The following is a 27,292-nucleotide window of genomic DNA, read 5'->3' as shown; positions in this document are numbered from 1 at the left end:
AATATTATAAGAATTGAACAGTCCATGACATTGAAATCATATTTTGAGAACAATGTTATTACTTTAGTATTAGAAATACCTTTAGTTAAGAAAGAAACTTATTTTTATTATAAAATTGTACCCTTACCTGTCACCCAACCTGAAACAAACCTTACCTTAATAATACTCCCCAAGTATCCTTACCTTATTGTGAAGGGGTTGAAAGTGAAATCGCTGTCGACACCATGTAAGAATTTAGAAGAAGAAACATACCTTTGTGATGAGCTGCAGACCATGGTACCTGTTGAAGACACTTGTATCTTGGACCTGATGAAGTATTCTCACAATGTCTCCAGCAAACAAATTCCAATAGAATTCGAAGAAATTAAAGTAGAACTTTTACAAGTTAATCGATGGATGATATACTCTAAATCACCTGTCGATCTGATTAGAACGTGTGATAAAGAAATTATACATTACACTCTCATAGATACTTACTTATTAACTATAGAAGATAAATGTCAATATAACATTGCAAATCACAATTTAAAAATACATAGCAGTAACGGCGAGAAGCTTATATATCAAAAGCTGCCACTAGTGAATTTACCTGAAAACTTGAAGATCCGTATCCAGAACAACATTAATCCTGTTAAACTCAATGGAGTTGATTTAACAAATCTAAAAGTGTTATCATTCGCGCAACAAAATAGTGAAAATCAAAGTGAAAGTGTTGTGAAAACCAATAGTGTCAGTATAGGGACAATAATCTTGTATGTAATTTTAATTTTAAGTCTTATATCATTTCTGGCATACAAAAGAATAAAAACATGTATAACATTTCAAGGCCGAAACCATCCTCCGAAAAATTGTTCTTCAGATGATTTCGAGCTTAAGGAGGGAAAAGTTACATTGTCACCACCATACTTAGGACGCACTGTCAGCATGAATACTAATAACACCTCAATAAGTGTTTAACTTTGTAAGCTTTTGATGATGTAAGGCACTTTAGATGTAAGGAGTATATTAATTATAAATCAGTCTAATATCGACCACCGTAGATATAGGGTCTCACATCGACCACCGTAGAATTAGGGTCTAGCATCGACCATAGTATAATATAATTGTAATTCCTTTTAATAAAGTTTCTATTTTTTAAAAAATCTTTTGAACATCGTCGCGATTTGACTACGTTGCTTTCCGAAATAAACAATTAAATTAAAATTAAATTATTATATATTAATAATATATATTAACAAACAAAGATTTGGCCTCTATCTGCAGGAGGAATGGTAAAATAGGAGCACGCACTTACATACTCATGGGAACAACACGCAAATACGTAGTAGAAATAACTAATATTACTTAAATACGTCAATCACTCTCACTCACTATCGAGCACATTCAAATGGCTACAGTTTCCCTACTCGAAAGGGTTCCTACGGCTGAAATCATGATACTTGGTGATTTTAACGCCCACCATGCCGATTGGCTCGGCTCTGAAACCATCGATCACAGGAAGATCCTTTCACGTCTTTGCTTTGGCCTATGACCTGACTCAAATGGTCCCTGCGATTCCGCGAATATCAGATGTGGATGAATGATAAATAATGATAAATGGTCTTTGTTGGACCTTGGTGTGGCACAGAGCACTGCTCTCGAAGCTTCCAACGTTTGGGCTTCCCGAGAAAACTTTAAACTCCGTGTTGAATAATGAGTATATTTATTAAATATACTCATTATTCAATTATTATTATTAAATATATATGTATTTAATAATAATAATAATTTAGTCTTTTATTCAGATCGACAGAAGTATAATTGCTTTGTGCATTTAAAAAAAAATTTACATACATTAAATTATTATTTTTATTAATTACTAATAAAGTGTATTAGGATTGAATTAAAACACAAGGAAAATCTTATTTTGTTAAATGAAGACTTTTGAGGTATAAGGAATATAAAACAGACATTCAAAATACATTTATTCTATGTAGACATAAATACTTAATACAATCTCAATTTTGTTCATTCTTAAAGAATGGCTTTAATAAATTATATTTTTTTTTGTTCATAAAGTCTATACAAGATAAAATCTCTTAACTAATAAATATAAGTTTAAAAGAAGAAAAAACTCTACTATAGATTTCATAGATTCTTTATTTTAGGTAAATGAACATGAAAACTTTATTTACAAATGATAGGAGAAATAAACATTTAACTTTAAGAAATTGAGATAACTATTATTAAAACAGTTTAGTTCAATTCTTAGCAAATATATCTAATAATTTTTATTATCTTTCAGACAAAAGTAAATACTTCCTCTAATATAAGCTATACGCATCTGACTGATGCGTGTGCGATTTTAAGAATTTTACACAAACTGTATACTGTTGTCAGGGGACAATGATATAATAACTTTATCTTGTGAAATGTGGATAAAGTGCTTTATTTGAAATACAATCAAGACATTATTTCTTATCATTTACTATAGGAGTTCAGGTAAAGCCTTCGGAAATACTATATCTCCGTGACAAATAGTAAATATAAAAGACACAAACACATACAATACCATCGTCTCGATATAGCCCTTTTAAATGAATTTGTCGGCAAATCAAAGGTACTCCCTGTGCTCGTAAGACCTCCAGACACTGTTGGATGTTCGGTCCCTGCAGCGGTCGTGTGTGCAGGGCTCCGCCCTGTAGTAACTGTTGCGATGCGGGCGCTTCTCGTGACTTTGGGATCGCACGCGAACTAGCTGGGTACCTAGAGTTGGAGTTGGAAAAAATGTTGGACATTATTATAGACATAGACATAGACATATTATGATGTAGGTTATCTATTTAGGAGTTTGAGATCGATCTAAAAAGGCTTATTTACGAACGCTAGGCTGCCCAAGTGACTTCTTTGATACAAAGTGCTCTCAGGCGTTGTGTGCTGCGATACGATGGGCCAATCGGGCGGATTGTGAGTAAGTTGCATGGGAATCCATGTTAGTGTTCGACCAACCAGGCTTCAGAAGATAAGCCACTCCTTATATGGGAATTATATTCGTTTTTAAAACAAACTACCTAACCTAACCCTTGGGAATGATTTGTTCAAACAATTTGTATGACTCAAAAATTGTCGATTAAAGAGTGGCGGAAAGTTTCTCGCAAGTTCTTCTTGCCCGTTCTACGCCCTTGACTTGCGAACTGATACTAAATGTAAATTAACAATTAATTTAAGTTTTTTGACGTTTTTAAGTGTACTTGTTTGCCTATATTTCTAATATATTTAATAAAATTAAAATAAATAAGATAAGTTAGATGAGTCAGTAAAAAAGGTTAACTCAAGGAACGAAAAATAGTGCACCTTCCGAAGTGTGATTAACCACTGTCTCACGAACACTGGACGTGTCTCTGTAACGGCTCTTCTTGCGTCGAACCTTGCGGCAGCAGAGAGTCTCCTTAAAGGCAATCCGATATCTGAAGACAGACACACAATTGACATATGAGTTAGTTGTTAAAGAGGAATTGAGTACATATTTCCTTTTCGAATTGCATAAAAATAATGGCTTTACAAACGATACGAGCATAAACCAAATGTGTGGAAGGAGAATCTTCATCTTCTTATAGTGCCATATCCATTTTCTAATAGACGATCATCATGGCTACTTTAATTTTGAACAACAACTTTCTGGATTATCTCAGATTCTTGACAATAACGCCGTTTTCAAACAATTTGTAAGACTGTAAACAGGGGGCAAACGGGCAGGAGGCTCACCTGATGTTTACTGATACCGCCGCCCATTGACACTTTCAATGCCAGAGGGCTCGCGAGTGCGTGGCCGGCCTTTTAAGAATTGGTACGCTCTTTTCTTGAATTACCCTAAGTCGAATTGGTAATGACAAAAATTGACAATTAATTTAGTTTTTATGACATTCATAAGTTTACTTGTTTACCTATACGAATAAAGTTATTTTGACTTTGCCCTTAAAACCAAAAATTAGCTGGCGATTCTAATAACTTACTTGCCTATAAGATTGACAAATTATGAAACTGATTCATATATCTGATACCCAGTTCTAAAAAGGTAATTTTGGAACGTTTGGAATAGTATAAATTCATCAGGAACGATCAAGTAAAATATTATTATGAAATTGTGGGAAATTAATTTGAAGCCGAGAAGAATATGCCAAAACATTAATCATTTTCTGGAGTTAATCGAACAAACTTAATATTAATTAATTGTTGGTTAACTTTAGAATTTATATTAATTTTATGATTATAATACTAATAAAAGGAGATTAAGCAATTAATAATTGATTGAGACAGCCCGCGCGCGGCGTTGCAGTGACAAATACACTTTTTATTTAATAAAAATGAATTGGCCTCGATAACCTGTAATTTTTTTTAAAGTAGCCTAGTATTACAAGCATTTCTTTTCATCTTAAAATTCCTATCCAAACAGCCAGACTGTATGACTTTAATAATTATCATGTTCCTAGTTCCACATTCTGTATTAGGCTAGATTTAAAATAGATTACATACCTATGACTCATAATATTGTAGAGTATAGGGTTGACAGTAGCAGATATGTAGTAGAATACTCCAGCAGCCAGGAATAGATACTCGTTAACAGTGTGGTAGTGCTCCGCGCTGCTCCCGTAGATGAAGAACAGACGCTGGAAGTGGAATGGGGCCCAGCACACGAAGAAAGCTATCACTACAGCCGCTAAAATAGATAAAGTTTATTTAGATTTCAGCCTCAGGAAATAAGCTTACTTAGAGTAGTCCATTACATAATCTATAATCATTTAAATATCTAATTACATTAAGGATTTATTGGATAAAAATATCACCGTATAGTAGACTATACGGTTTTATTTGTTCTAAGATCATCTTCAAGCGAATGTCATAAATATTGAACGCGCCAACAGGATTGCTTTATTTTATATTGTTTAGATAAATATAGACGTCCTTCGTAAGATGAGCTTTCGCACTTACATATTTTAAAACAAAGTGGAACATTAGCTTAATAATTTTATTTATTTTATTGATTCAACACTGGAGGACCTTCAGTTTGCAAAGACTATTATCTTTTGCAACAAACAATAAATAGTATTTAGATAAGAGAATCATTAGGTCGATTAATCGGTTAATTGTTTCAGTACATTTCCATTTATATGTTTTATTAATAATATGTAAATTTCATTTTGTACTTAAAAGTAAGAAAAATACTTATATTTTCTTTTTCGTCATATTACCAAGCATTCGAATAATGTTCTTCCTAGACTGAGCTTGCCTCGCTTCGCCGTGAACGCTTCCATTTACTCCATTTAAAGTACCCGGGCAGCCAGGATTGTGGCTGTGAGTGGACCTGCAAATCACTGACAGAAGTTATAGCTATCAATAGAGCACAGGGACATGGCAATAAAACTAAATAACTAATTTAGGGAAGCAGTTTGCACTATTCAATTCAAGTAAACATTTTGAAGTTTCTCCATGAGAGTTTTCTACTGAGTTATATAAATAGGTTCTCCTTTTCGTTACTTTAGTCAGTTAGTAGTTTAAATAGACTTAAACAAATTAACCGTAAAATATTAAATTAAAATCTCCCAAAATTATTCAGGCACTATCAAAGTAGCTGACGTTTACTGAATGCGTTAAAAGTCATATAATAATCAGGCTTAGGCGGCGAGTGTCTGCGACACACAATTTGAAATTTTCCTATCCATAACTAATTAGACTCGTCCAGTAATTATAAAATAAAGCCTACAAGGACAACATTCTATTCATAAAATTCAATCAAATACAATTATCATTTTTAGTTAGGATACATATTATTTCATTTAGAAAAAATATTTACAATATCAGGTGAAGAACGTAATATCCAGTTACAGTCGACCTTACTAATTGCAATTATTACAATTTGGTATGATTACTTGACTAATTGCAGAAATAATGTAAAATTAAATATATAATATGAAACTGAAGTATTTTATTTGCTACTTACTCAATAATATATATATAAATATATATATATTTGCAGTTATAGAATGCGTCTGATGGACCGGGAAAAGTCTTTCCCAGTCACGTCAGACGTCACTCGAAACCTGATCCATCAAATGTATATAAGATCAAAGACCAAAGCTCCAAATTAATTAAGATATTTTAAAGGTTTTAATATTTTGATGTTAGCTTATTTATCCGTTTTTCCTTTGATATAAACCAGTTAAATTTATGCTTGCCATTATTTTTAATTCAAAATATTGGAAATGTAATTTTTGTTTCTCTCGAGACAAATCGGCAGTACATGATTATTAGATCTTTATTAGAGGTACGATGACGACTTAACTTAAATTTTATTGTGTGCAATATTAAATACATATCGTTATGTACCGACGTTCCGCGACCGAGCCCAAAGCGGCTGCTAAGTATTACTTGATACTTGTATTTAATGACTTTGCTAGATATATTTCCATCGTAAATCAATCGTCTACTACAACCTTCACAATCGTAAGAATCTGTTGGATGCAATGTTTCTTTATATGCGTTCCAAAAAGCGGACACATTTATAATCTCCACTAACTCAGGGTTTTACTAAAAAGAATGGACTAGAATGTGCCGTCTGATTATAGGAAGATCATTATTGTCATATTTTTTTGTATTATTAACGTGTGTAAACTTATTAATTATTATAATATTATGTAGTATCGAGGCATTGGTTCTTTTGTTTGTATAACTTGTTTCTTTTCGTTTCCTTCCTTTTTCTTTCTTATTTATATTCTATTTTTCTTGTTGGTCTATGACTAACTTAGATTACCTATAGATCCAGCAATATTGTCAGGTAAATTAAAATATTGTTAACGTTTTTAGCCGATTTGACTTTGATGTGAATAATTCTGTCACGGGACTGTCTTCTTAGAATAGAAAGGGTTTGTGTGCTGCTGCCTTGATTGAACCCTACAAGGTCAGCTGGGTGTGGTTTTAGGTTCAGGGTCAAATAGCCAATTAGTCCATAAATGGAAGGATCAAAATGAATTAGCTAATTGAACCGAAACAGCTCCTAGCTGTATCCACATGAGCAAACAAACGTAAGGCAGTGTTAGCGCTCCGACCGCCTGTTGTTGACAATACGCCCAAAATCCCTGCCAATAGTGAATATGTGAACATCAGGAATTATATTAGATTAAATGTAGTCACTATTCAGTCACAAACAATAAGATACTCTTAATTTAATAACAACAATATAAGCTCCTCATTCCATAAAAATGTTCACTAAAAAAATAATTAATAAAAGATTATAACTATCTTTTGATATTTATAACAGTCGTTACTTTAAATGTATTAAACTAATCCCCAGGTTTGGAAAGTACCTAAATACAGAGAATGGAGAAATTGATGCCGTTAATGTAATCCTAATTAGTTTTTTTATTCATGGCAGCGCCACATAGATTTTTTAATTGTACAACGCAAAATAATTTACTTTAAGTATTTTTGAAGTGAAATTTCTTTATCGTCGTTGGAAAATTTACCGTCACATTTTTCGGTTACGTGTCAAAGTTCAACAAAAAAATCTTGTAACTAATCAATAAAGAATAAAGTATTAACTGGATCCGAAATCGTAGGCCGCAGAATCAAGTTGTTAAACTATGTCGTTCAGTATGAACTAAAATTATTTAATACCAACTATCTTCATCTTCAAGTGAGCGCTTTGGAATCCTAGCAATTGTCAAACTAGGCGCGAGAAACAAAAACGCTAACAAGAGCTTCATTCGATTGCAAATGTGTTAAGAATATTGGTGTTCGACATAACAAAGAAAATACAGAATTTCAGGACTTAATATAACAGAGAATTATCTCGAGAAGCTCTTGCCCATTCTCGTGATGCAAATGATAAATACGTTACAAATTGGTATACCCATGATTACTTACACCTGTTAAAGGTCTTAAATAAGCCATACAGACTTGTTAATTCCTTGTGTATTCCTATTAAACGTATATTGAAAACAAATTACTTACTGTCGATAATGAAAAAATATTGAGACATATACTGCATATATATATATTATATACATATATTTTATACACAATGATGAAGCATTACCAACATCTCAAGCACCTCCAACATCGGCAATTAATAAGATTATTATTAATGGGACCTGCCACTATTCAACATTCAAAGTTGATGAGCAATAACAATGCCAGCCAATACCGAACTATAACAATAATGAACGTGGATAAACCTTAAGAATATGATATGACACATTGAGTTATTGTCTTCAGGAGATTATTATAATGTTCTCATAACACAAACCACTAATTTGTGAACTTGTCCTAAATATCTAAGGTATATATATTATATAAATATATAATATAATATATAAGGTATATATATAGGTAATATGGGTAGAAATACAAATAACTTGTATTTCTTTAGAAGAAAAATATATAAATAAAAATATGTATGTAAAAATTTAAAATATGTAAATCATGACTTCATAAATTGTGTAAATTAATTCTAAATCTAAATAGATATTTGTATATAAGATCCAGTATTATAAATATATACCCATATTAATAAAACGCAGAGTAATTGCACTATCTTAACAAAACTATTCATTTCTCTTTGTAACATTGTGTTAATGTTGTAATATTAAGAACACTTTAGAACTTTTGCTTAGTTCTTCGGTGTGATTGTGGCATTTATTTGACAAGATCTGGCACAACAGTCGATGGAGTATTAATATATATTTCATATTTGTGTTACCATAAGCCATTAATAACAGAAATATATAATAACGATAACAATGATAGTAGTAATTCTATTACAAGTAATGAAATTCCATAATAATCTTAGTAGTAATTAGGTAAAATGAAATAATTGTATTATTTGTATTCGTATGTCTATTATAATAAAAACCTTTTGTTAAGTTTTAGTTAATTTAACTTTATTTAACTAATTTCTATAAAGTTGCATATAGAAGATCATTTTTCTAAAAATAAGGTCATAAAGAAGTTTCACTTTTTTTAAGTAATATAGAAGAAATTATTATAGAAACATAATATTTTAAGGACACATATGTAACCCTCAAAACAACGTTGTTTATACTCCTTAGATGCCGCAAGCCTCCCTTTACTAGTAGTGAATCAACTTTGTCAAATACCACGCATTACAACTAATTACATTCAATTTATAGATTCCACCAAAACACATCTTGGCCATTAGATTACTAATGAAACCCAACAAGTGATCCGCGACAAAATAGATTTCCATTACACGTGACGTTGATCATTGATGCGTGGATGCCTTTTAATGTAACGGCTCATTGAAAAGATTGAGAATTTAACGTTTTTGTTAACGCTCAAAAACTTTTAAAATCTATTTTTTAATAATAATAAGTGGCTGGATAATATGAACGTGCTTGTCGATTGGCGTTGACAGTACTATAGCCCTGTAGCAAATTGCTACGCTATAGACAGAACCCGTAGCATGTAATGTATGTCAACAAATGTTATGTTATGTAATTTAGATTGTATTTAAATTAAATATATAATTATCATAAACATGTGTATATTTGTTATATATGTTGCATATTTTATTGCTAATTAATTAAACACTCAGGATAATAAAGTATTTACTTAATGCTCAGCCCTACTTGAACAAAATCTAAATTACCTCCTCTAAGCCTTAGAGGACCAAATTTTTAATTAAAATTATATTGATATTTTTAGAAACTTTTTACATTTAGAAACTTCGATATCGTATTAACCGATTTTTATTTAAAAAACAGACAGAAGGATACTCTGATTTAGTTGTTAAAAAAGTGGGTAATTCTCTGAATAAAAAACACAAAACTAAAATAATTAATTTCTCATTGAAAGATATTACAATATGCAAAATTTACAATTTTTTTATAATAATTCTAGAAATTAAGATGTAGGCATGGAATACATACCCCATAACATACCTAATGCGCAAGCCCATTCGCACGTACAGACAGAGGATGATGAGGCCTGGCAGGATAAAGAAGAAGAAGCTACTCAGCTCGCAAATGTACCAAGAAGGCAGCTCCAGCATGGCGCAGAACGCAGACTCCAAAGATGCATTTCCAGATGCTATAAATCAAATATTACTCATTATATTTCCATATTAGATTAAACAGAGGAGACAGTAGCCATTGGCCTAATTAAAAAATTTATTCGTTTCTCTATTTATTTGTACATCGAAAATTACTTGCTCTAGGAAATGCAATCTTAGAGCGAGAACATTAATTCGAGATCTTGTGGGACTAAAAAAATAATCTCGCAAGATCTTGGTATTTTCCAGATGTAGCACACACTTGAAGGACTTTTAGCTCCTCTCGTAATCTCTTCTTATTCCTCTTGAAGAGTCGTGTGGGTTTTTACGTAAATTCAAAAGTGGGGGCCTTTAAAAGCGTCTTATTTTTAATACGCTTTTAATACTTCCTGTACGATACATTTGCTGGTTAAACGGGAAACTTCGTCGCCTTACAGCTTACTTATGAATAAAATGACTATGATGAAATCATTTTTATGCCTATATGTACTATAATTACATGAATTTACAAATATAATAACGCTTAATTACGAGATCTCGTAATTTTACGCTTCGGGATTGATCTCGTAAAATGGCACTAGATCTCGATCCCGCAAAATCGGGATTGTATTCCCTGAGTTCTCATCACTAGGGGCCATAACAGTAAATGAAAAAATATTATACGCCTGAAATGATAGTTGAAAAACAATCATTTACATAGCAAAGTTTTTTTTTAATATTGTTCTACTTGATCCTGAAATGGAAAATTGGTAAAATTTTCCGTTCAATTAATGAACGTAAATTTTACCAATTTCATTATTATTCGATGAATAGAATAATTATTTCCTTAACGTTTTTAATTATACTTATGATAACATCAACCTATCAATGACACAGTTTAGTTGCTTTTTGTTAACATAGCTATGATGCACTATTGCTTTGCACTGTACAAGTATATGATTTACAAATACATACATTGATAAACGTGTTTGATAACGTGATAAACATAAAGTACATGAAACATAAAGAATGCCCTTTCAGTACGTGGGTAACACTGAAAATGTTTAGAACTGCCAGTTAGAAACATTTCTTGAATTTCAATTTTAGAGCTCTTTGGTAATCTTATGTAGTATATTGCATTAATTTCTCATTTGGTTTTGTGAATTTGGTGGTAGTCCTATATAATTATTTTACCCTATCTCTCCTTCCCATACGACCGTATGTAAAGCCAATTATAGTTTTATACAATCAGTGTTCATATTGCCTCGAAAATAACACGTTAATATAATATCAAGTGACCTTGACTTTTGATCGCAATAAACTTAGTTACATGATATCCATATTTATCGACATCTTATGATCAGAAAAATTGCTAATTTGATTGATTACGAAAAATTTAAATTAGCTAACTAACACACTTTAAGTACACGTTATTCCGTTTTTATCCTCGCTTGAATCCTGGACCCTGGAAAGGACCACGAAACATTTTGGGTTTCATTATGTAATGAGACCGAGACCACAACCAATCCACTGGATTCAAAATTACGGAGAAAGTAAGGTTTGCCCTTGTCAATGCTAGATGAGGATAACGGGTTAATTACATTCAGATCAACCAAAATTATTCTGTAAGTACTAATACCTGCGTTATGAAGGAGGAAGGAGACGTTTTACTTGTAAAAATATTTATGATCATACTACATAGTTTTAATATTAAGAACAATTAGTTTGTGAAGGGTCGGACAGCGATTTCAATAAAGCTTAGAAGGATGAAATCTAAAACTTTAAATCAAACATGGAACCTGATGAATCACTAGGCTTCATTCATTTTATTTATCGCCGTTTATTTTGAGGCGATAGGAGGGATAGTCTTTATTTTATTTTTTTATTATATAGTTTATTATTGCACGTTATATTATTATTAGGTAAATTTGTTGTTTGAAACTAACATTTCACTGAAGCACTTCACTTAGAAATTTGTCCAAGGAAATCGATATTTTGACGTAGTAATATTAGTTCAAAGAACAGTGACATTCACAATATAATAAGAATATAAGAAATAAGGGAGAACTTTTCCAGCTTGTAGAAAATAAATACTTCATTTATGGGCCTAAGTTTTCGCTGCTATAACGTGATTCCTAGTGAAATATTAGAACTGCCTTTAAACATATTCAAAATACATTAAAAAAACATTAATTTGTAAATTTTCAAACTTTATACTACTGACAGTTAATGGCTTCCTAGAAGACAAAAACGCGTGGCATAGTTCTAGTGATATTGTTATAAAATGTTTTATTATCTTTGAAGTCTTAGAAACATGTGCGTGATGGTGAATGTGGTAAATCACAGAACTGTTTTTTTTTATTATTTTACTTTAATGACGTTGTGTTTTATGACATTTTTCTTGAAAATTTTTAAATGATTTTCCTTGAAAAATTGTAATGTAGAGGATTGGTAAAACTTGCCGAGTTTTTTTGCCCGTTCTTCTCAGAACAAGGCCTCCCGGATTTTTGTAAACAATCTTGACTTTCATTTCAAAAGTATTTCCATAGATTGATTGATTAGGTTGTAATGTGAATAGAAGTAAGTCTGCCATGTCCAGGGTACTAAGTTATGTAAACGTCTTCAACTGGCTTCAGTCGTGGTATTTATGGCATCAAATCCTTTAGCCCTCAACTCGTGGTCAGCGCGGCCCAGCGCTTCGCACTCTTTAAAAATAGCTATTAGTGGAAATCATTTAATTAGTTGTTCGCAATTATTTCAATCAGTAACAGCTATATTGTTAAGTGATTCTTTCCGTCCGGTAGTTGATGAAAGTTTTCCCTAACTCATGAAAATGCGACCTACCCCGATTTTCTGCACAGCCATCTCGCGGACCGAAAACAAACTTATCATATTTACATCTCTCGATTGAATGTTGTAATAATACTTTTAAAACATCGATTTAAATATATAATGTTATGAATTATAAATCATCTAAAACTAATAAACTGTGCTGAAACTTCAATTACGAAATAACGATGTTTCTCAATGTCTAAGATAAAAAAGAACGCTTATAATTGTATTGTATACAATCTGTTAAATAAGTATCACTCGATTAAGCTCTAAAACTAATTACTATCGACTAAGACCTATGGAATGTATCGTCAAAACTCGTCAGACAATAATTTGATAGTTATTAGACAATTAGCATTTATCCCGTGTGGATGAATAAATATTCAGTGAAAGCGAATTAGTGTAAATGGTAATTAAGTTGAGCGTTGTTTGCTCAGCAGCGGCGTTGTGTCGAGGGCTCAATCAATTCAATCCTTTCAGAAGGTTAAACGAATTATTTCATTAGAATTTTGTATTAATCAATCAGAATTATTTATTCCACTATTTCTGTCTGTCTTTGAAGGTCCTTATCTGGAAACATTTCAATAGACTCCAGAACCTATATAAATTAGACGTCGACATGTTGTACTTATGTCTTGCTGACCACGATTGCTGAAAAAAGGTAAAGGTAATGGCGTAAACCAGGGTTGAAGATTGTGTTTGACGGACGGCTCTTTACCAATATTACCAATTTTAAGTTATCAGTTAATTTAAGTTTATCTAAGTTACCTGGTGGATACTCGTGGTAGTTGACAGTGGTGTAGTGTGCAAAAGGTGAAGCGGCCAGCAGAGACAGGACCCAGAGAACAAGCACAATTCTTAGGGCCCGCCGCAGCCCTGCTACAGCGTAGATATGCAGCGGATGACAAATTGCCAGATAGCGCTCCAAGGTGAATGCGACAATCGTTAGAACGGAGACGTAGGAGGCCCTGCAACAGGACTTTCATTGAATCGAAAAAAAAATAGTCAAAAGAAAAACAAAAAAAAAACTAATAAAGTTTTTGTTAAGTACAAAAAATATGTCTTTTGGTAAAAACAATCGCAAAGTTGCTACCTGTAAAAACAACTATTTGTTACCATGGTTATGTGAATAAGCTATCAGATTTTTAATTTTTTTGAGCATTTATTGAGTCATAATATATTTTTGCGATCAACCGAGGATACTTAATTTGAACAATTAAATTTGCTAGTTATAATTCATTCAGTAGTCATAATTAAACAAATAGTTAAGTACTAGCACAGTATTATTTCCCAGAATATAGTCATCTAACAGTTACAGAATTCCTAAAGTTTTGAATAAGCGGAAACTCTAATATTAATTGTATAGTTCAAAAGATGGCAGTGACTGAACCACAGCGTTGGTCACTTCCAATGGCGATTACAAAATTAATCGCGACTGTTCACGAGTCATATCGATGTAGATCCCACAACATCGACCGTATAATTGATAAGGAGCAAAATAGTTTTCTTTAAATAAGTGTACACTGAAACATGCATGTTTCATTGCATATTACTGCGAATTACCGAAATATATTGTGATAATATTATGACAATTTGTTAATTAACATTGGGCCTGATTTTGAATAAAATAAAGCTACGGTAAAAATTTACACGTCATGTAAGTGCATTGCTTCTAAATGTTTTAGCTTAAGATGCAAAGTTTGCTGTAGTACTCTTAGTTAGTACTAGTTAGTAATTGCCCTGGAAACATTTTGCTAATTAAACGTTTTTTTAATCAAGCTTGTACCGTAAATGAACTTTAATTTTAAAGTTTAATTTACGTTTTATTTTTAATCGATTGAAGAAACGTGAAACATTAAATTTTTTGAATTAAATTTTTCCGAATCAGCATAAACTACTTATTAATAGTTCCTGGCGAGTCATATATGCTGTTAGAGAACAGTATATATCTAAGTGCCTAAATCATCTATAAAATACAAACATATGTCCTGGAGTAAATTCCAAAACGCTTTCATTTATTTCATTTAATGATTGACGAGATAATATCGATCTCTTAAAACCATAAATAAATAAAACGAGCGTTTTATGACACAACAACAATTGACTTTAACCTAACCAAAATCAAAATTGTCGCTTTCTTCAAACAAGTAGCCTTTTTATCTTAAACTTAAATTAATAGAGAGTTTTGTGTAAATGTTTGCGTGCTAATAATAATGCTCGTTACTAAAGTATATTTAATACTTCTTATATTCTAACGTCTAAGTAACTTAAACTAGAGTTGCTTCTACGGCACAAAAACAGAAGACTATTCCCCTACTTTTAAATTTATCATTACACATAAACAACAGATGACGATGACGATGATGAGATTTATATTGAAATATAAAATGTATGTGTGACTCTCCAGTTAAATGAAATTATTTAAGTGTCCCTCCCTTTGATTAATAATAAGAAGTTTAAAAAGTGTAAGACGTGTCATTCCGTACGTTAGGTTATTCACGCCAATGTCAATATTACAAATATAAATGACACGCTCGTAAGTGAACTTTTAGCCGAAGTTATAGTGAACTAAAAAAAATTGAAATAACTCAACTTAATAAACGTGGTTTCAGTTTTCTATTTTCGATCAAAATTTAAATGTACTACCTAGTTTAGAATAAAAAATTAATAACAATCAGACAAAAAAATTCAAGGCCTTTGAATGCTGAGCCTAACATTGCTGTGATCAGGCAAAATTCTTCGTTGAAGATTTCCTAATTCCTAATAAAAAAAAAAACCTGTATCAACAAAAATTGTGCACATGGAATGAGAAATATTTACAAAACGGGTTCAACTTTGTTTGATAGTCGCCCGATTAAAAAGCAAATTTCTCATTTAATAACAATCAAACTGTTTCGTTTCTTTGCGACGTGTATCCGACGCGTTGTGCCAAACGGTTCAACCTAAAAATTCGGGAATTGTGTCGATTTCGTTTATACCTTGCCATTTTGAAACTCGTGAAACGTGATTACAATTGCTTTGATATAATATCATTCCTGTATAATATCATATCAACTACGAAATAGGAGGGATATGTGTATGACATACCTATTTGAATATAATTATATTAAAGAATATAATATCTCTGCTCGTTAAGCTACTGCCTTAAGCTTAATTTTGAGCTTTAAAGTATGAGCTGTACTAATATTTCACAATTACAATTAATTCTTTAGATTTGAAATTAAATATTAAACTTATGGTAATATTATTAATTTTCACAATAGTATATTAAAATAATTCTGCAAAAAACAAGCAAAATAAGCTGTTTACTTCAAAATGCCATTTAACCTATTTAACTATCTCGGCTTATCTTTTTTATGCTGTATTTGCCTACCTTTCTTTTACAGCGCACAATTTTAAAGCTTTGCCGGAAACCTTAATCTATATGGAAATCTGTTTTGAGTGGCCGGAAAGGATATCTTTATCGATTCGCGTGGAGAAAAATTATTTTATTGGGGGACCCTAAGTCATATTATGGGTACGGAAATACTTGAGTGAGCAGCTCCACATAAAGCTGCAAAAACTGTCATACACAACGCTGCTATTAATTGTATTTAATATTTTACAATAAAATTTAAATGCGGGAAACATGCTTCAAAAAATGTGGGTTCATGTACTCAAACAATAAGCACAATATTGGGTGAAACTATAATACTACAAACATATCATTTAAAATTTGTAAAAGAAAACTAAAACTAAGTAAATATGAGAAGTAAAAATAAGTTGGTGAAATTGGGCACACAACTGTCCTAACAGTTATCTGTAATTTTTACAGTGCATCTTATTAAGACATGTGCATGGTCTAAAACTAATTATTATCTATCGTTTAAATTAAATCCCCTTTACATTTTATATAAGATCCCGCTCTTCTTTCCTGAAGGACCTTTTAGTGTGGCCGAAAAACATTCTCCACCCTTGCCTGTCTACCCTGGGACAAGGCTAAGCCATAGTCTTGGTATCTGGTATCCACGCTTAAAATATTACGTAATACACCAACGTTAGAAATACGTTAATAAAAAGAAAGATCATGTCTGGTTTATTTCTGAGATTTATATAGGACAACGGATCGTAAACGAACCGTTAAAAGTAAAAAAATACATGTTTTGTGCGTATTTAACCGCTTACTATCAACACAAATTTACTATTCCCATATCCCGTAAATAGTAACAGTACAAATAATTATAGCTATTTAGTATAATGCTTGGCATAAATTTAAATTGATTTACGTGTTAGCAATGGTATATCAATATTAAATAATGAATAGATAATGACGTGAAAAACAGAGTTGAAATTCAATTAACGACTTGTGCTCGGCCTTCACAAAACAAAATATATTCTTAACCAATTATCGTGGCAATAAAAAACCGTGTATTTGTTTTTTACTCTGTTCGTTTTATTAGCGTGTGTTTATGTTTCCTTGCGTTTTATTGCTAAAAAATGTGATTTATTTTTGGTACAGGCATGGATGCGTTAAAGAGATAAAATGATTTTGATTTGGGAGTCCATCCATCATATCAATATTTTAACAGTTTTAGGGTCTGTTTCACAATGTCCGAAAAAGTTCCACATAAGCTATTTATTACTTATTGGTAGGATAAACAGTATTTTTGCGTTTCACGACTGTCAGATAGCGCTATTTGTCATGAAATGCAAAGTATCTTATTCGGAACTTTATTCTTTCGTATAATTTGTGTTGCATAGCTATTTGACACTTTATCCATACATTGTGAAACAGGCCCTAAGAAACTACAACAAAAGTCCGTTTTGTAAAGAAGGATTAACTTTTTGGAAATTGTCCTCCTTTGTTTTAGTGCTTCGTAACGACAAGATGGAATCAGAGACTGTTTACCTACTTGCCTATTCGATTGACAAATGATCATGAAACAGACACATAAATCTGACGACGAGACCTTTGAAGCTTGTAGCGTCACTAAATTGTTCATAACAAGTGCCAGGATTATTGTGTTCTTAATTAATTGAAATAATAAAAGAACATTTCCCAAGTCCCACATTCATAATAAATAAGCATTTCCTTAATAATTAGTTAATACAGCTGAGATCATAAGAAAAAGCATCAAAATGCTTCAAGATGGACAAACTATTCTTTCTTTTTACTTTCATCTCAGATTTCTTTTATATAATATATAAATAATGTAATATATAAAACAATATACGTGTCTCGATACAAAGTGCCAAGTATCAGACAGCTTTGATTGAAATGTGCCAATTAGGAGCATTCGCTGGGATCAATTTCCCTAAGCTGATTCTGTTTATTGCAAATATAATATTGTTAATAAAAATTACAACCTAACATAGCTTCTATTCAACTGCCTACGTACGTAAGACAAAAGTAAGTATTCGTTTGGTTGCGTATGTTATTAAACATGGCCGAAGGTTACAAAAATAAGATAGAATGTCGTAAGAAAAAATTAACCAATTGCCATTGATTTCAATGCAACTTTAGAGACACAGAGACAGAATAACACTTATCTTGGATAAAGATACTTCAGATTCCTTTACAACTGTCCTACAGAAAAATTAATACAAAATTATAGCAATATTAAATATGAAATAATTTTATATATATTTTATCATAACATATTTATTTAACAATAAAGATGCTACCGTTCCTAATCTACAATGTAAATGAAAATGTAGATTAGCTCACAAGGATGCATACAGTTAGTTTTTTTTTTGGTCATGTCATCCTTTGGCGTTGCATTTATCATGGAGAGTGTTCAGAGGAGTTGTTCGGATTTAAACCTGCAGCTGAGTTTCATCATCGGACGTCGAGGCAGAATACGAAATTCCACCCGTATCACCTCGACGTCCACCGTTCCACAACTGCGCGTTTTTCTAGGCAGTTTTTGCCGCACACCACTACGTTGTGGAACCAGCTGCCGACTGAAGTATTTCCAAACCAATTCGAATTAGGGTCCTTCAAGAAAAGAGCGTACCAATTCTTAAAAGGCCGGCAACGCACTCGCGAGTCTTCTGGCATTGAGAGTGTCCATGGGCGGCGGTTTCACTTAACATCAGGGAAGCCTCCTGCCCGTTTGCCCCTGTCCTATAAAAAAAAATGTTAACATGTCTAACATATAAGGACTGCATTTGATCAACGGCACACGATCACCTACTTTTCTTTAAATAAATAGACCTAACAAAGTAACTGATACAATCTGTGGCCAAGACCCGTAGATAGGGTTGTTATTAAAGAAAAATCATTAGAGATTTTCTTGACTTACCGCAGTAAATTCAATGTAATAACATTTTAAGTAATAAGTAATATAAGTATGTAAAAATATGTAATCCTATACAGGTCTCAAGAATGCAACGTATTCCACTTGGTTGCGTTGCACCAACGTAGGTGGTAAAGATTTAAACGTTGCCGGAAACGTAATGTTCAGATTAGTTCAAGTGGAAATTTCTATTCCGATTCTACCTTCTATTTATATTATGTTAAATAAATAAAAAAAAATCTTCGCATACATGTTTTGTAATTGAGATAATGTACTTAAATACGAATTCTGTTACAAGTTAAAAATAAACAACTATCAAATTATTTTTATTGATATATAAAATTGTTTATAAGACCTTGGAGCTGTGAAAAAATTGACTTCATTTAAATCTGAATCCATTATAGTGGCAGGCAATGGCATCGAGCGTATTTTTTTTGTAATATAGACATTTTTTATTTATTTTTCGAATAAACTTATGCCTTCATCGTTAGGTAAACACCGACCTTAATGAATTAATAAATATACAAGAAAATATGACTAATACTCACGCTTCAGATATTAAAGCACGAAGTTTGCAAAAAACGACGCCCAAACTGTAGGGATACTGGTGCCAGTACACGGAGAGATCATTCGGTAGACCTGTCAACAAGATATTTAGGATTACTTTTTATGAAAACGTCAGCATAATCAGATTCTTTTATATTCACAACAAAACGCGTTAAAGGAAATCTGTGAATATTTTTATTGAGAAATCTTTTTTACAAGTGTTTTCAATCGTTGTTTCAAATTGCCAACTCTTTAGCAATGCCACTTGATTCTTTCTAAACGGGAACCTGTCTATAATATAATGAATGGCTTTTATTTCTGTTCAATACCAATAGTTTGCGAAAATAGAATGATCACTGCCCTGCAGGGCATCTTGACAGTGAATCTTCTGGTGGTGGTGTCCTTACTACTTCGAGGCTGAGATATATCCTTATTTAAGTTCGCTGGTATTGGCATCACGAGATATCGCGGCTTCCGCCCATGACTTAAAGCATTCTCGCTTACAGACACGTTTACGTAACGCTCGGCGCCACCGGGTGCAGAGCGTCCCGGTTACTGAGGCCCACAGGGTGATTCTCCACCGAGGGCACGTGTGGTAGATTCTGTTTTTTCTGCACCTTAATATTTCTTGTAGGGTGGATTCCCGGATGGGCTCCGGGAATCTCTCTCAACGGACGAAACGCGAGTACAACAGGATAAACCTGTTGCATCACTTCACGCCGGTTTTCTGTGAGACAGTGGTACTGCCCCGGTCGTGTCTGCCCATTTGGCTGAAGCCCGAAAGCAACAGCATGGCACTCCCACTAGGAAAAGCTTGACGATGATAATTAATATACAGTTGTTTTTTAATCTATCAGTAATAATTTATAATGGTAAAATATTATTGTAAAATTGTTTGCATTATTATTATTACATTAATCGCTTGAAGCAATTATTTTCTTTATGTTACGATAGTTTTATATAGAGGTTCTTGGAATGGCGGAAAATAATTAACGGCTCAACTTTATGAATCCTTTATCAAATTTTGATTGTGCTCCTTTCAGAGTAGATACTCTTGGCTCGTGGGGTTGAAGTGCACAAGCGCTAATTCTTCATCATCCAACTCCAGTCTCAGAGATCAACATCCGCGTCGGTGGAATTGAATACGGTCAAGCGGAACGAGCTGGTTCTGGGGCCGGCCTTGCGGAGCCGAATTTGTTCTTTAAAGAGTGGCAAACCGGGGGGAAGTTTCAAGTTTCACCTTTCTGAGCGCACCAAACTTGTTAGAACGCAAAACTAAACGTCATTCACTCACTCAGCATTGACATGTCAACGCCCAGTATGTCAATGCTGGCTGGGACTTTAGGGTGAGAGTCATCCAAGACTAGCGACATAGGGATTTTTTGACATAAAAATGCCAAAATAATGTAAATTTTATGTTATGATTACTATTTATAAGTTAGCTTAATATATAATAATTAATATTATTTATATATGTTATATTGTTAATAAAATATTTTAAACCAAAAATGTTTCTTACACTTAATCCGTACCGAATCCCTCAGGGAAACACAACAAATACTTCGAACAGAACGCTTCTACAACATAAATATGGATTGAACCTCTGCAGCAGCACCCCACAGTAGAATACCGTACGACATAATGCTGTGAAAGTAGCTATGGTACACAATTTTAGCCGTATCCTTATCAGTAAGCTGTCGGATTTTCTTTACTGCATATGCTGCAGAGCTCAGCCTATTCGAAAGAGTCTCTATGTGTGGGCCCCACTGGAGCTTACTATCTATTGTTATGCATAGGAAAAAAAGTTATAAGTTGTGTCTGCATGGTAACTCAACGAGTACAATAAAGCTTGGCGGAAGCTAAGTGTATTATTATTACAAAGCAGAATTACGTATATTGCATAAATAATAAATAAGCTTTATACGTTCCTTTGCAACTTGGAATTAAAAATCTTGAATACTGAATAAGTCCCAAGTTCCTTTATGTTTCTTATATTAATCTCTAAGGAGCTCAAAACGCCAGAAGCATGTTTAAAAGTAATTTTCCTGTTATTCATATTAATAAGAAATATTTTTTATTTCTATGCATGTCTCATTTGAAATTTGTATATTAAATTACTTTTATACAAAGCCTACCTTGATTCTCACTTCACAACCAGATTTCTAATGAAATCGAATGGAAGCGTAAATTTTACTAGCTAACACTTTATCCTGTTCTCAAGAGAATGTTCTCTGGACAGAATCGCTGACTGGTAATAAAAATGGTATCAATGAATAGTATGACCGCTATAATCGTTGAATCATTGCTCTCGATGACAATTACATTGAATTATTTAAAAAAAAGATTTCTATGTTAGCCTAGTTTCCGCCCATCTTATAATCTTGTTAATTCGGGGATATCCTGCTTTCAGTTAATCAAAATAAACATACTCTCAAATATAAGACGATTAATTAATATCAATTTTCAATGGGTTTCTAGTTATTAACTTTTGCAACTAGATTAAACAATAAATTAATAACATAGAATAAATGTACCGGTAGAAAGATTTATCATTGATTCAAATTTCAATTGGTTTTGACCGCAGTTGCTAGCAAACAATCCCTCGCTGCAAATAATCTTTATTTAAAGTTCAACGTGAACCTAAGCTTTGAAATGTTTCATAATAAACTTATAAAGAAGCACAGCTTGGAAGGGAGAGGGAAAATTAGGACTGTTTAAAAACATAGAAATCTTGTTAGATTTTTAGATTATCACATGATCATGAAACAGATAAAGAAATTTGAGGCCCAAACCTAAAGAGGTTATTGCGCCACCGATTCATACTTTATTCTCTCGATCAACTAATTTGACAATTCTAGTATCGGACATTTGGAAAATCAAGGAAATATGTTTTATAAATATAACGTTCACTTTAATTGGCTAAAAATGGTTTTAAAAGATTTAATGCTTGTTAAAGCGAAACTTCTTTATCAGAGTTGAAAAAAAATGAACGTCACACGTTTACGCGTCACATTTTTCTGTTACGCGACTTTTATCTTGTGCCTACCACGGTTGATTCGACGAGATCCGAAGCGATTATTAACAAAAAATATATAATAAACAATGAAATAATTCTTTTACAATTAATAAAATTCTGTAAAACTGTATTTAAAAAATATGCAATGACAATCCATTCGTGATTTTCCTTTAATTACCTATCTGTATTATTTAATTGCATTTTAACTGTGATAATTGTAAATATTTTTAATTCTATTTTAAAAAGAACTTGTTTTGTTTTTTGATAGTGCTCACATACTGTAGTTTATAATTAAATGAGTATAAATAAGATATCTTTGTTTTAATTTGCTATTCAAAGTTTAAGAAAATTAAAAAAAAAACCAAACCAATAAAATATTAAATGAAACAATATTGAATTAGCGCAACGCAACTAAATAATTGTATTATTTGTATGCCTCTATGTATGTAAATTTTATCTAATTTAACTTTATTTAACGAAGTTCTCTTCGTTTTATTATAAAAAAAATTTCACTTCTCATGTGCACAATTTTTTTAATGTTACCAATTAAGACAATCGAGATTTGACTAAATGTAAATTTAAATTGCGTAAAACTTAACAAAGAGATTTACAAAAAGTATTATATAACGATGGAATTATACCCTTGTAGGTAATTTACAAATTAGGAAAATACTACTTCATGTACATTTAGCCCTCTAAGTAGGTTTTCAAAACAAACAACTAGACCTGAACCTAGTTAAACCTGAATAATTCATTTCCATTATTGAAACAGACTCTTATCATATTGTAGCTTTCTGTAAAAGTCTTAATAAATAATGTTCATGTAAGTAGCGGAGTTTATGGAAATTCATCATCATTCAAGTGATCAATTACTGTTACTCGCACAGCGGGCGGTTAATTTTCATGTAACTATACAAACCATGCAACTATAATATGTTGCCTGTTACAACACCTCGGTGTTTTATCATTTGTAAGCAGAAGAGAACAGTACATTTCTATTATATCTGTCTCTATAAAAATAACAAATTTACATTTTTCATAATTCTGTCTGTGTGTATGTTTTTAACTGTTGATTGTTCTGTTATTAGACTTAGACGCAATTTAGTAAGATACCCAGACCCGTGTCTTGTCAAAATTACTCCAAAAAATTGTAAAATTGTAAAATTTTATCGTCGTTCTTGAAAATATTTAAGATAAATATAAACTATTGTTTATTTAGGCCCATTTCTGACATTTGATTGAAATATGATGACGTTTACGATACCAGAATTTGTAAACAATTTTTATTTGATATGACGTCAATACGAAGACTAATAATATTTAAGTAATTATATTCTTTACTTCCTATTCTCGGTGATCTTATGAGTAAAGAGAGTATATAATATATGAAAATTGTGTTTAATCCGTTCCGTGCTTCACCTTCTTGTTCGTCTTATTCCATTTATATCGTATTCCTACAGATAACAAAAAATATACAACCAAAAACATTTACAAAAGGGTTCAATTAATTATTTAAGTAAGGAACGAATTTAGAAAAAATATTCAATACGTAATACCTAATGCGGCTGTGCTCTATGATGGTCTGAATGTGACAGTAGGTGTAGGTAATTTAGCTCTACGGATATTTAAATGTAAAGCATAGTTTCTTGTTTTGTTTTATTTTAATTATTTGTTTATAATCTGGGATACAGATCGAGTCGCCAGTCACATCATGTATAGATCAGGAATCGGATGTCTATAAGCAAATTCAACTCAGTGTAAATATATATGTATAATACTAATAAACAGTTGAAAACATTTATACCTCAAAGTAAACCCGTCTTTGTTGATTTTTATGTTGACATCTTTTGATAAATTTTCCTTTAATGTACGATATTCAACGTAATATTAAACGTTTCGCGAAAATTCCCTTAAACACATTAAAGGTGGCAGTAATGTACAATAATGCAATAATGTACAATTTAGAAACCTATCCACATAAAGGGGAAAACTACTCACCAAACAGCAATAAGAGAAGATCGCTCAATGCCAAGCTAAAGAGGTAATAATTGGTGTCTGTATGCATCGCCGGGTGTCGCACTATAACCACGCACACTGCCACGTTTCCTATGACGCCCGTCAGAAATATTACCAACAAAAATACTGTGATCGGTATTATTCTAGACAATGGAAGTCGCCTCGGCCCCATCGTGCACCATAGCATTTCTTCTTCACTACAGTCGAACACGCTTAAGTTCGTACATCGCATATAAAACTCTTCCACGGATTCGTTCGCGCGTAGAAACTCCATTGTGGCTTAACACATTTAATTCCCGAATTGTTACCACTGATATACGTAGGGGCTGCCGGCACTAGTTTATCAATGTTTTTTTTTAGATTGAGGAGAATTATTCTAAAAAATCTATAAATGTACACTTATACTACAGATTAATTAAAATTAGCCAGTGTGCTAGCTTATATTACTTATTTAATCTATTGCACGTAAAGTTAGGAGAACACGAATGCCAGCTTTCGATACGTAAGCTCGGCGCCGTTAGCTCTTCTATACTGAGCTTTGGAGTTCGGAGAAAGGGCTGCGTTGTGTATGGCTGCTAATATCATCTATAAGATAGATTCATCCTATAGCCGAATACAATCAACTAGAACAGACAACTTAATAGGAGTTTCATTGTTAGTAATAAATGTACTTGTAAGTAAGCGTGTTGGTCTATTTCTCAATTACCTTGAGATTCGTAAAGAACCCGATACCAAAAATTTATTTCATATACTAGAAACGGTAAGACTTCAGTGAATTTGTTTTTGGTCGGATGCTAGGACATGTCTAAAGTGTCTACCGAAATGGAACACGCGTGCCTCGTTTGCAACTAACTAGATCAAACAAGATGCGCGTTTAATTACTTTTTGAGAAGAAAAAAGCGTGAAATGTGAAAAGTATCGTTGTATCGGTTCAGCTAAAATATCGCATGTGTGGCAGAATATGCGAACATTGTATCATATTTTTATTTGTAAGAACAATAAGCAGGCATCCAAGCCTGCCAAATCCTGCCCCAAGCGAATATTTACCCCCAAAAAGTTACTTGTAAGCGTTTGGTGGTCTAGTGCCGGTATTGTTCTTTGCAGTTTCCTCAAATCTGGCCAGACTATTACGGCTGATGTCTATTGTCAGCAATTGCAAACCATGATGGAAAAGCTAGCGGCTTAACAACATAGGCTGGTCAATCGCTCCACGCCACTCCTACTTCACGACAACGCTAGACCACACACTGCACAACAGACGGCTACCAAATTAGAAGAGCTTCAATTGGAACGTCTTAGACATCCTCCGTACTCCCCGGACCTTGCTCCAACAGATTACCATTTTTCTAGAAATATGGACAACTTCTTGCAAGGGAAAAAATTTAACTCTGATGGGGCAGTCCAAATCGCCTTCACAGATTTTATTGATTCCCGTCCGACTGGTTTTTTAGTAAAGGGATCAACGAACTATGAGATGAACCTATGAGATGGGAAAAGTGCAAAGAAAACAATGGTTCATACTTTAATTAATTAAATATATTATATTTAAAAATATTCGACTTTTTGTTCCTCCCATAAAAACGCTAATTTCATATGTAAGGAAAATACTTTAAAGTTTGCCTATGTGACACTCAATATGGTTAATGGAAATTGAGACTGTGAGCTAGAATAAATGACGCGCCTTTACCCCTGAGCTTCTGTTGCAGTCACCACGCTGCGTTTGAATATGGGCGGAGTATCTGTGAACTTATCTGACGAAATAATAAATATAAATACTAGGATTGACTCTCGATGCTAAATTAACTTATAAAAAACATATCTCCAATATATGCAGAATAGCAACAAACATTTATAAGCAATTAGCAAGTGCGGCGAGAATGGACTGGGGCTTAAATCAAAGTGTAATTAAAGTTATTAAAATAAAATAAATAAAATAAGATACGTTTATTTTGGAACATAAGATCATCTAGGTATCACTTATTCCACGTCAATCAATTCGAACTTGTAGGCATCCCTACTCATCGGCAAAGAAGACAGAGGGTGTAGGCCGAGAGAAAAAGCCGGCGTAAAAAACTCTCGGTACTCTTTTAAAAAGCAAATCATCAAACAATATTTAAAACAAATATATCAAATTAATTAGAGGTAGCCTGCCCAGCACTAGTCCCAGGCCCTTTTATCAACTAGATAATCAATAACTTTATAGTAAGCCTTTTTACACAGCTTTTCTTTAATACATTTCTTAAATTTATTAAAAGGCAGAGATAAAAGAGCCTCTGGGATTTTATTACATAAGAGTCTCCCTTTTCCCAAAAAAGAATTACTAACTTTACATAGTCTAGTACGGGGAAATTGCAGCCTGCGTTTGTTCCGAGTATTGACATTGTGCGTATGTTCCAATCTAGTATATTAATACTAGATTAGAACAATATGAAAATATTATGTTTGTATACAAAAATAGTGTTTTGTATACAAACATAATATTTTCATAAATATATTGGGAGGGAAAGGTAAGTATGTTAATTTCCTTGAATTTATCTCTGAGAGATTCCCTACATTTTAAATTATAGATTGCACGAATAG

General features: G+C 32.5%; 1 protein-coding gene across 2 annotated transcripts; it reads right to left on the bottom strand.

Moving 5' to 3' along the window:
• Positions 1-2,249: 2,249 nt before the first annotated feature.
• LOC111001081 (neuropeptides capa receptor) lies at positions 2,250-25,224 on the bottom strand. 2 transcript variants are annotated; one of them, XM_045631797.1, is made up of 8 exons: positions 24,695-25,224; positions 19,683-19,773; positions 13,625-13,824; positions 9,924-10,083; positions 5,229-5,341; positions 4,513-4,696; positions 3,334-3,446; positions 2,250-2,745 (listed from the first exon to the last, which is right to left on the bottom strand). In XM_045631797.1, exons 1-8 carry the CDS (start codon positions 24,984-24,986, stop codon positions 2,594-2,596), a joined length of 1,305 nt encoding a protein of 434 aa, XP_045487753.1. In that variant the 5' UTR covers positions 24,987-25,224; the 3' UTR covers positions 2,250-2,593. The 2 variants fall into 2 exon arrangements, with proteins under 2 accessions (XP_045487753.1, XP_045487754.1); XM_045631798.1 differs by having other exon boundaries at positions 9,936-10,083.
• Positions 25,225-27,292: the final 2,068 nt, after the last annotated feature.

Source organism: Pieris rapae, chromosome 16 (assembly GCF_905147795.1).
Source record: "Pieris rapae chromosome 16, ilPieRapa1.1, whole genome shotgun sequence".
Classification (NCBI taxonomy): Eukaryota; Metazoa; Arthropoda; class Insecta; order Lepidoptera; family Pieridae; genus Pieris; species Pieris rapae.
Note: the sequence above shows the minus strand (reverse complement) of the source record. Positions and strands in the feature narration are given on the sequence as shown.

Bases quoted from the DNA above. Each gene is read 5' to 3' on its own strand.
- LOC111001081 (XM_045631797.1), bottom strand. From the start codon at position 24,986: ATGGAGTTTCTACGCGCGAACGAATCCGTGGAAGAGTTTTATATGCGA. The intron at 19,774-24,694 runs GTGAGTAGTTTT...TCTTGTTGACAG, and splicing joins TCTTCTCTTATTGCTGTTTG to GTCTACCGAATGATCTCTCC. The intron at 5,342-9,923 runs GTATGTATTCCA...AGTGATTTGCAG, and splicing joins CGCATTAGGTATGTTATGGG to GTCCACTCACAGCCACAATC.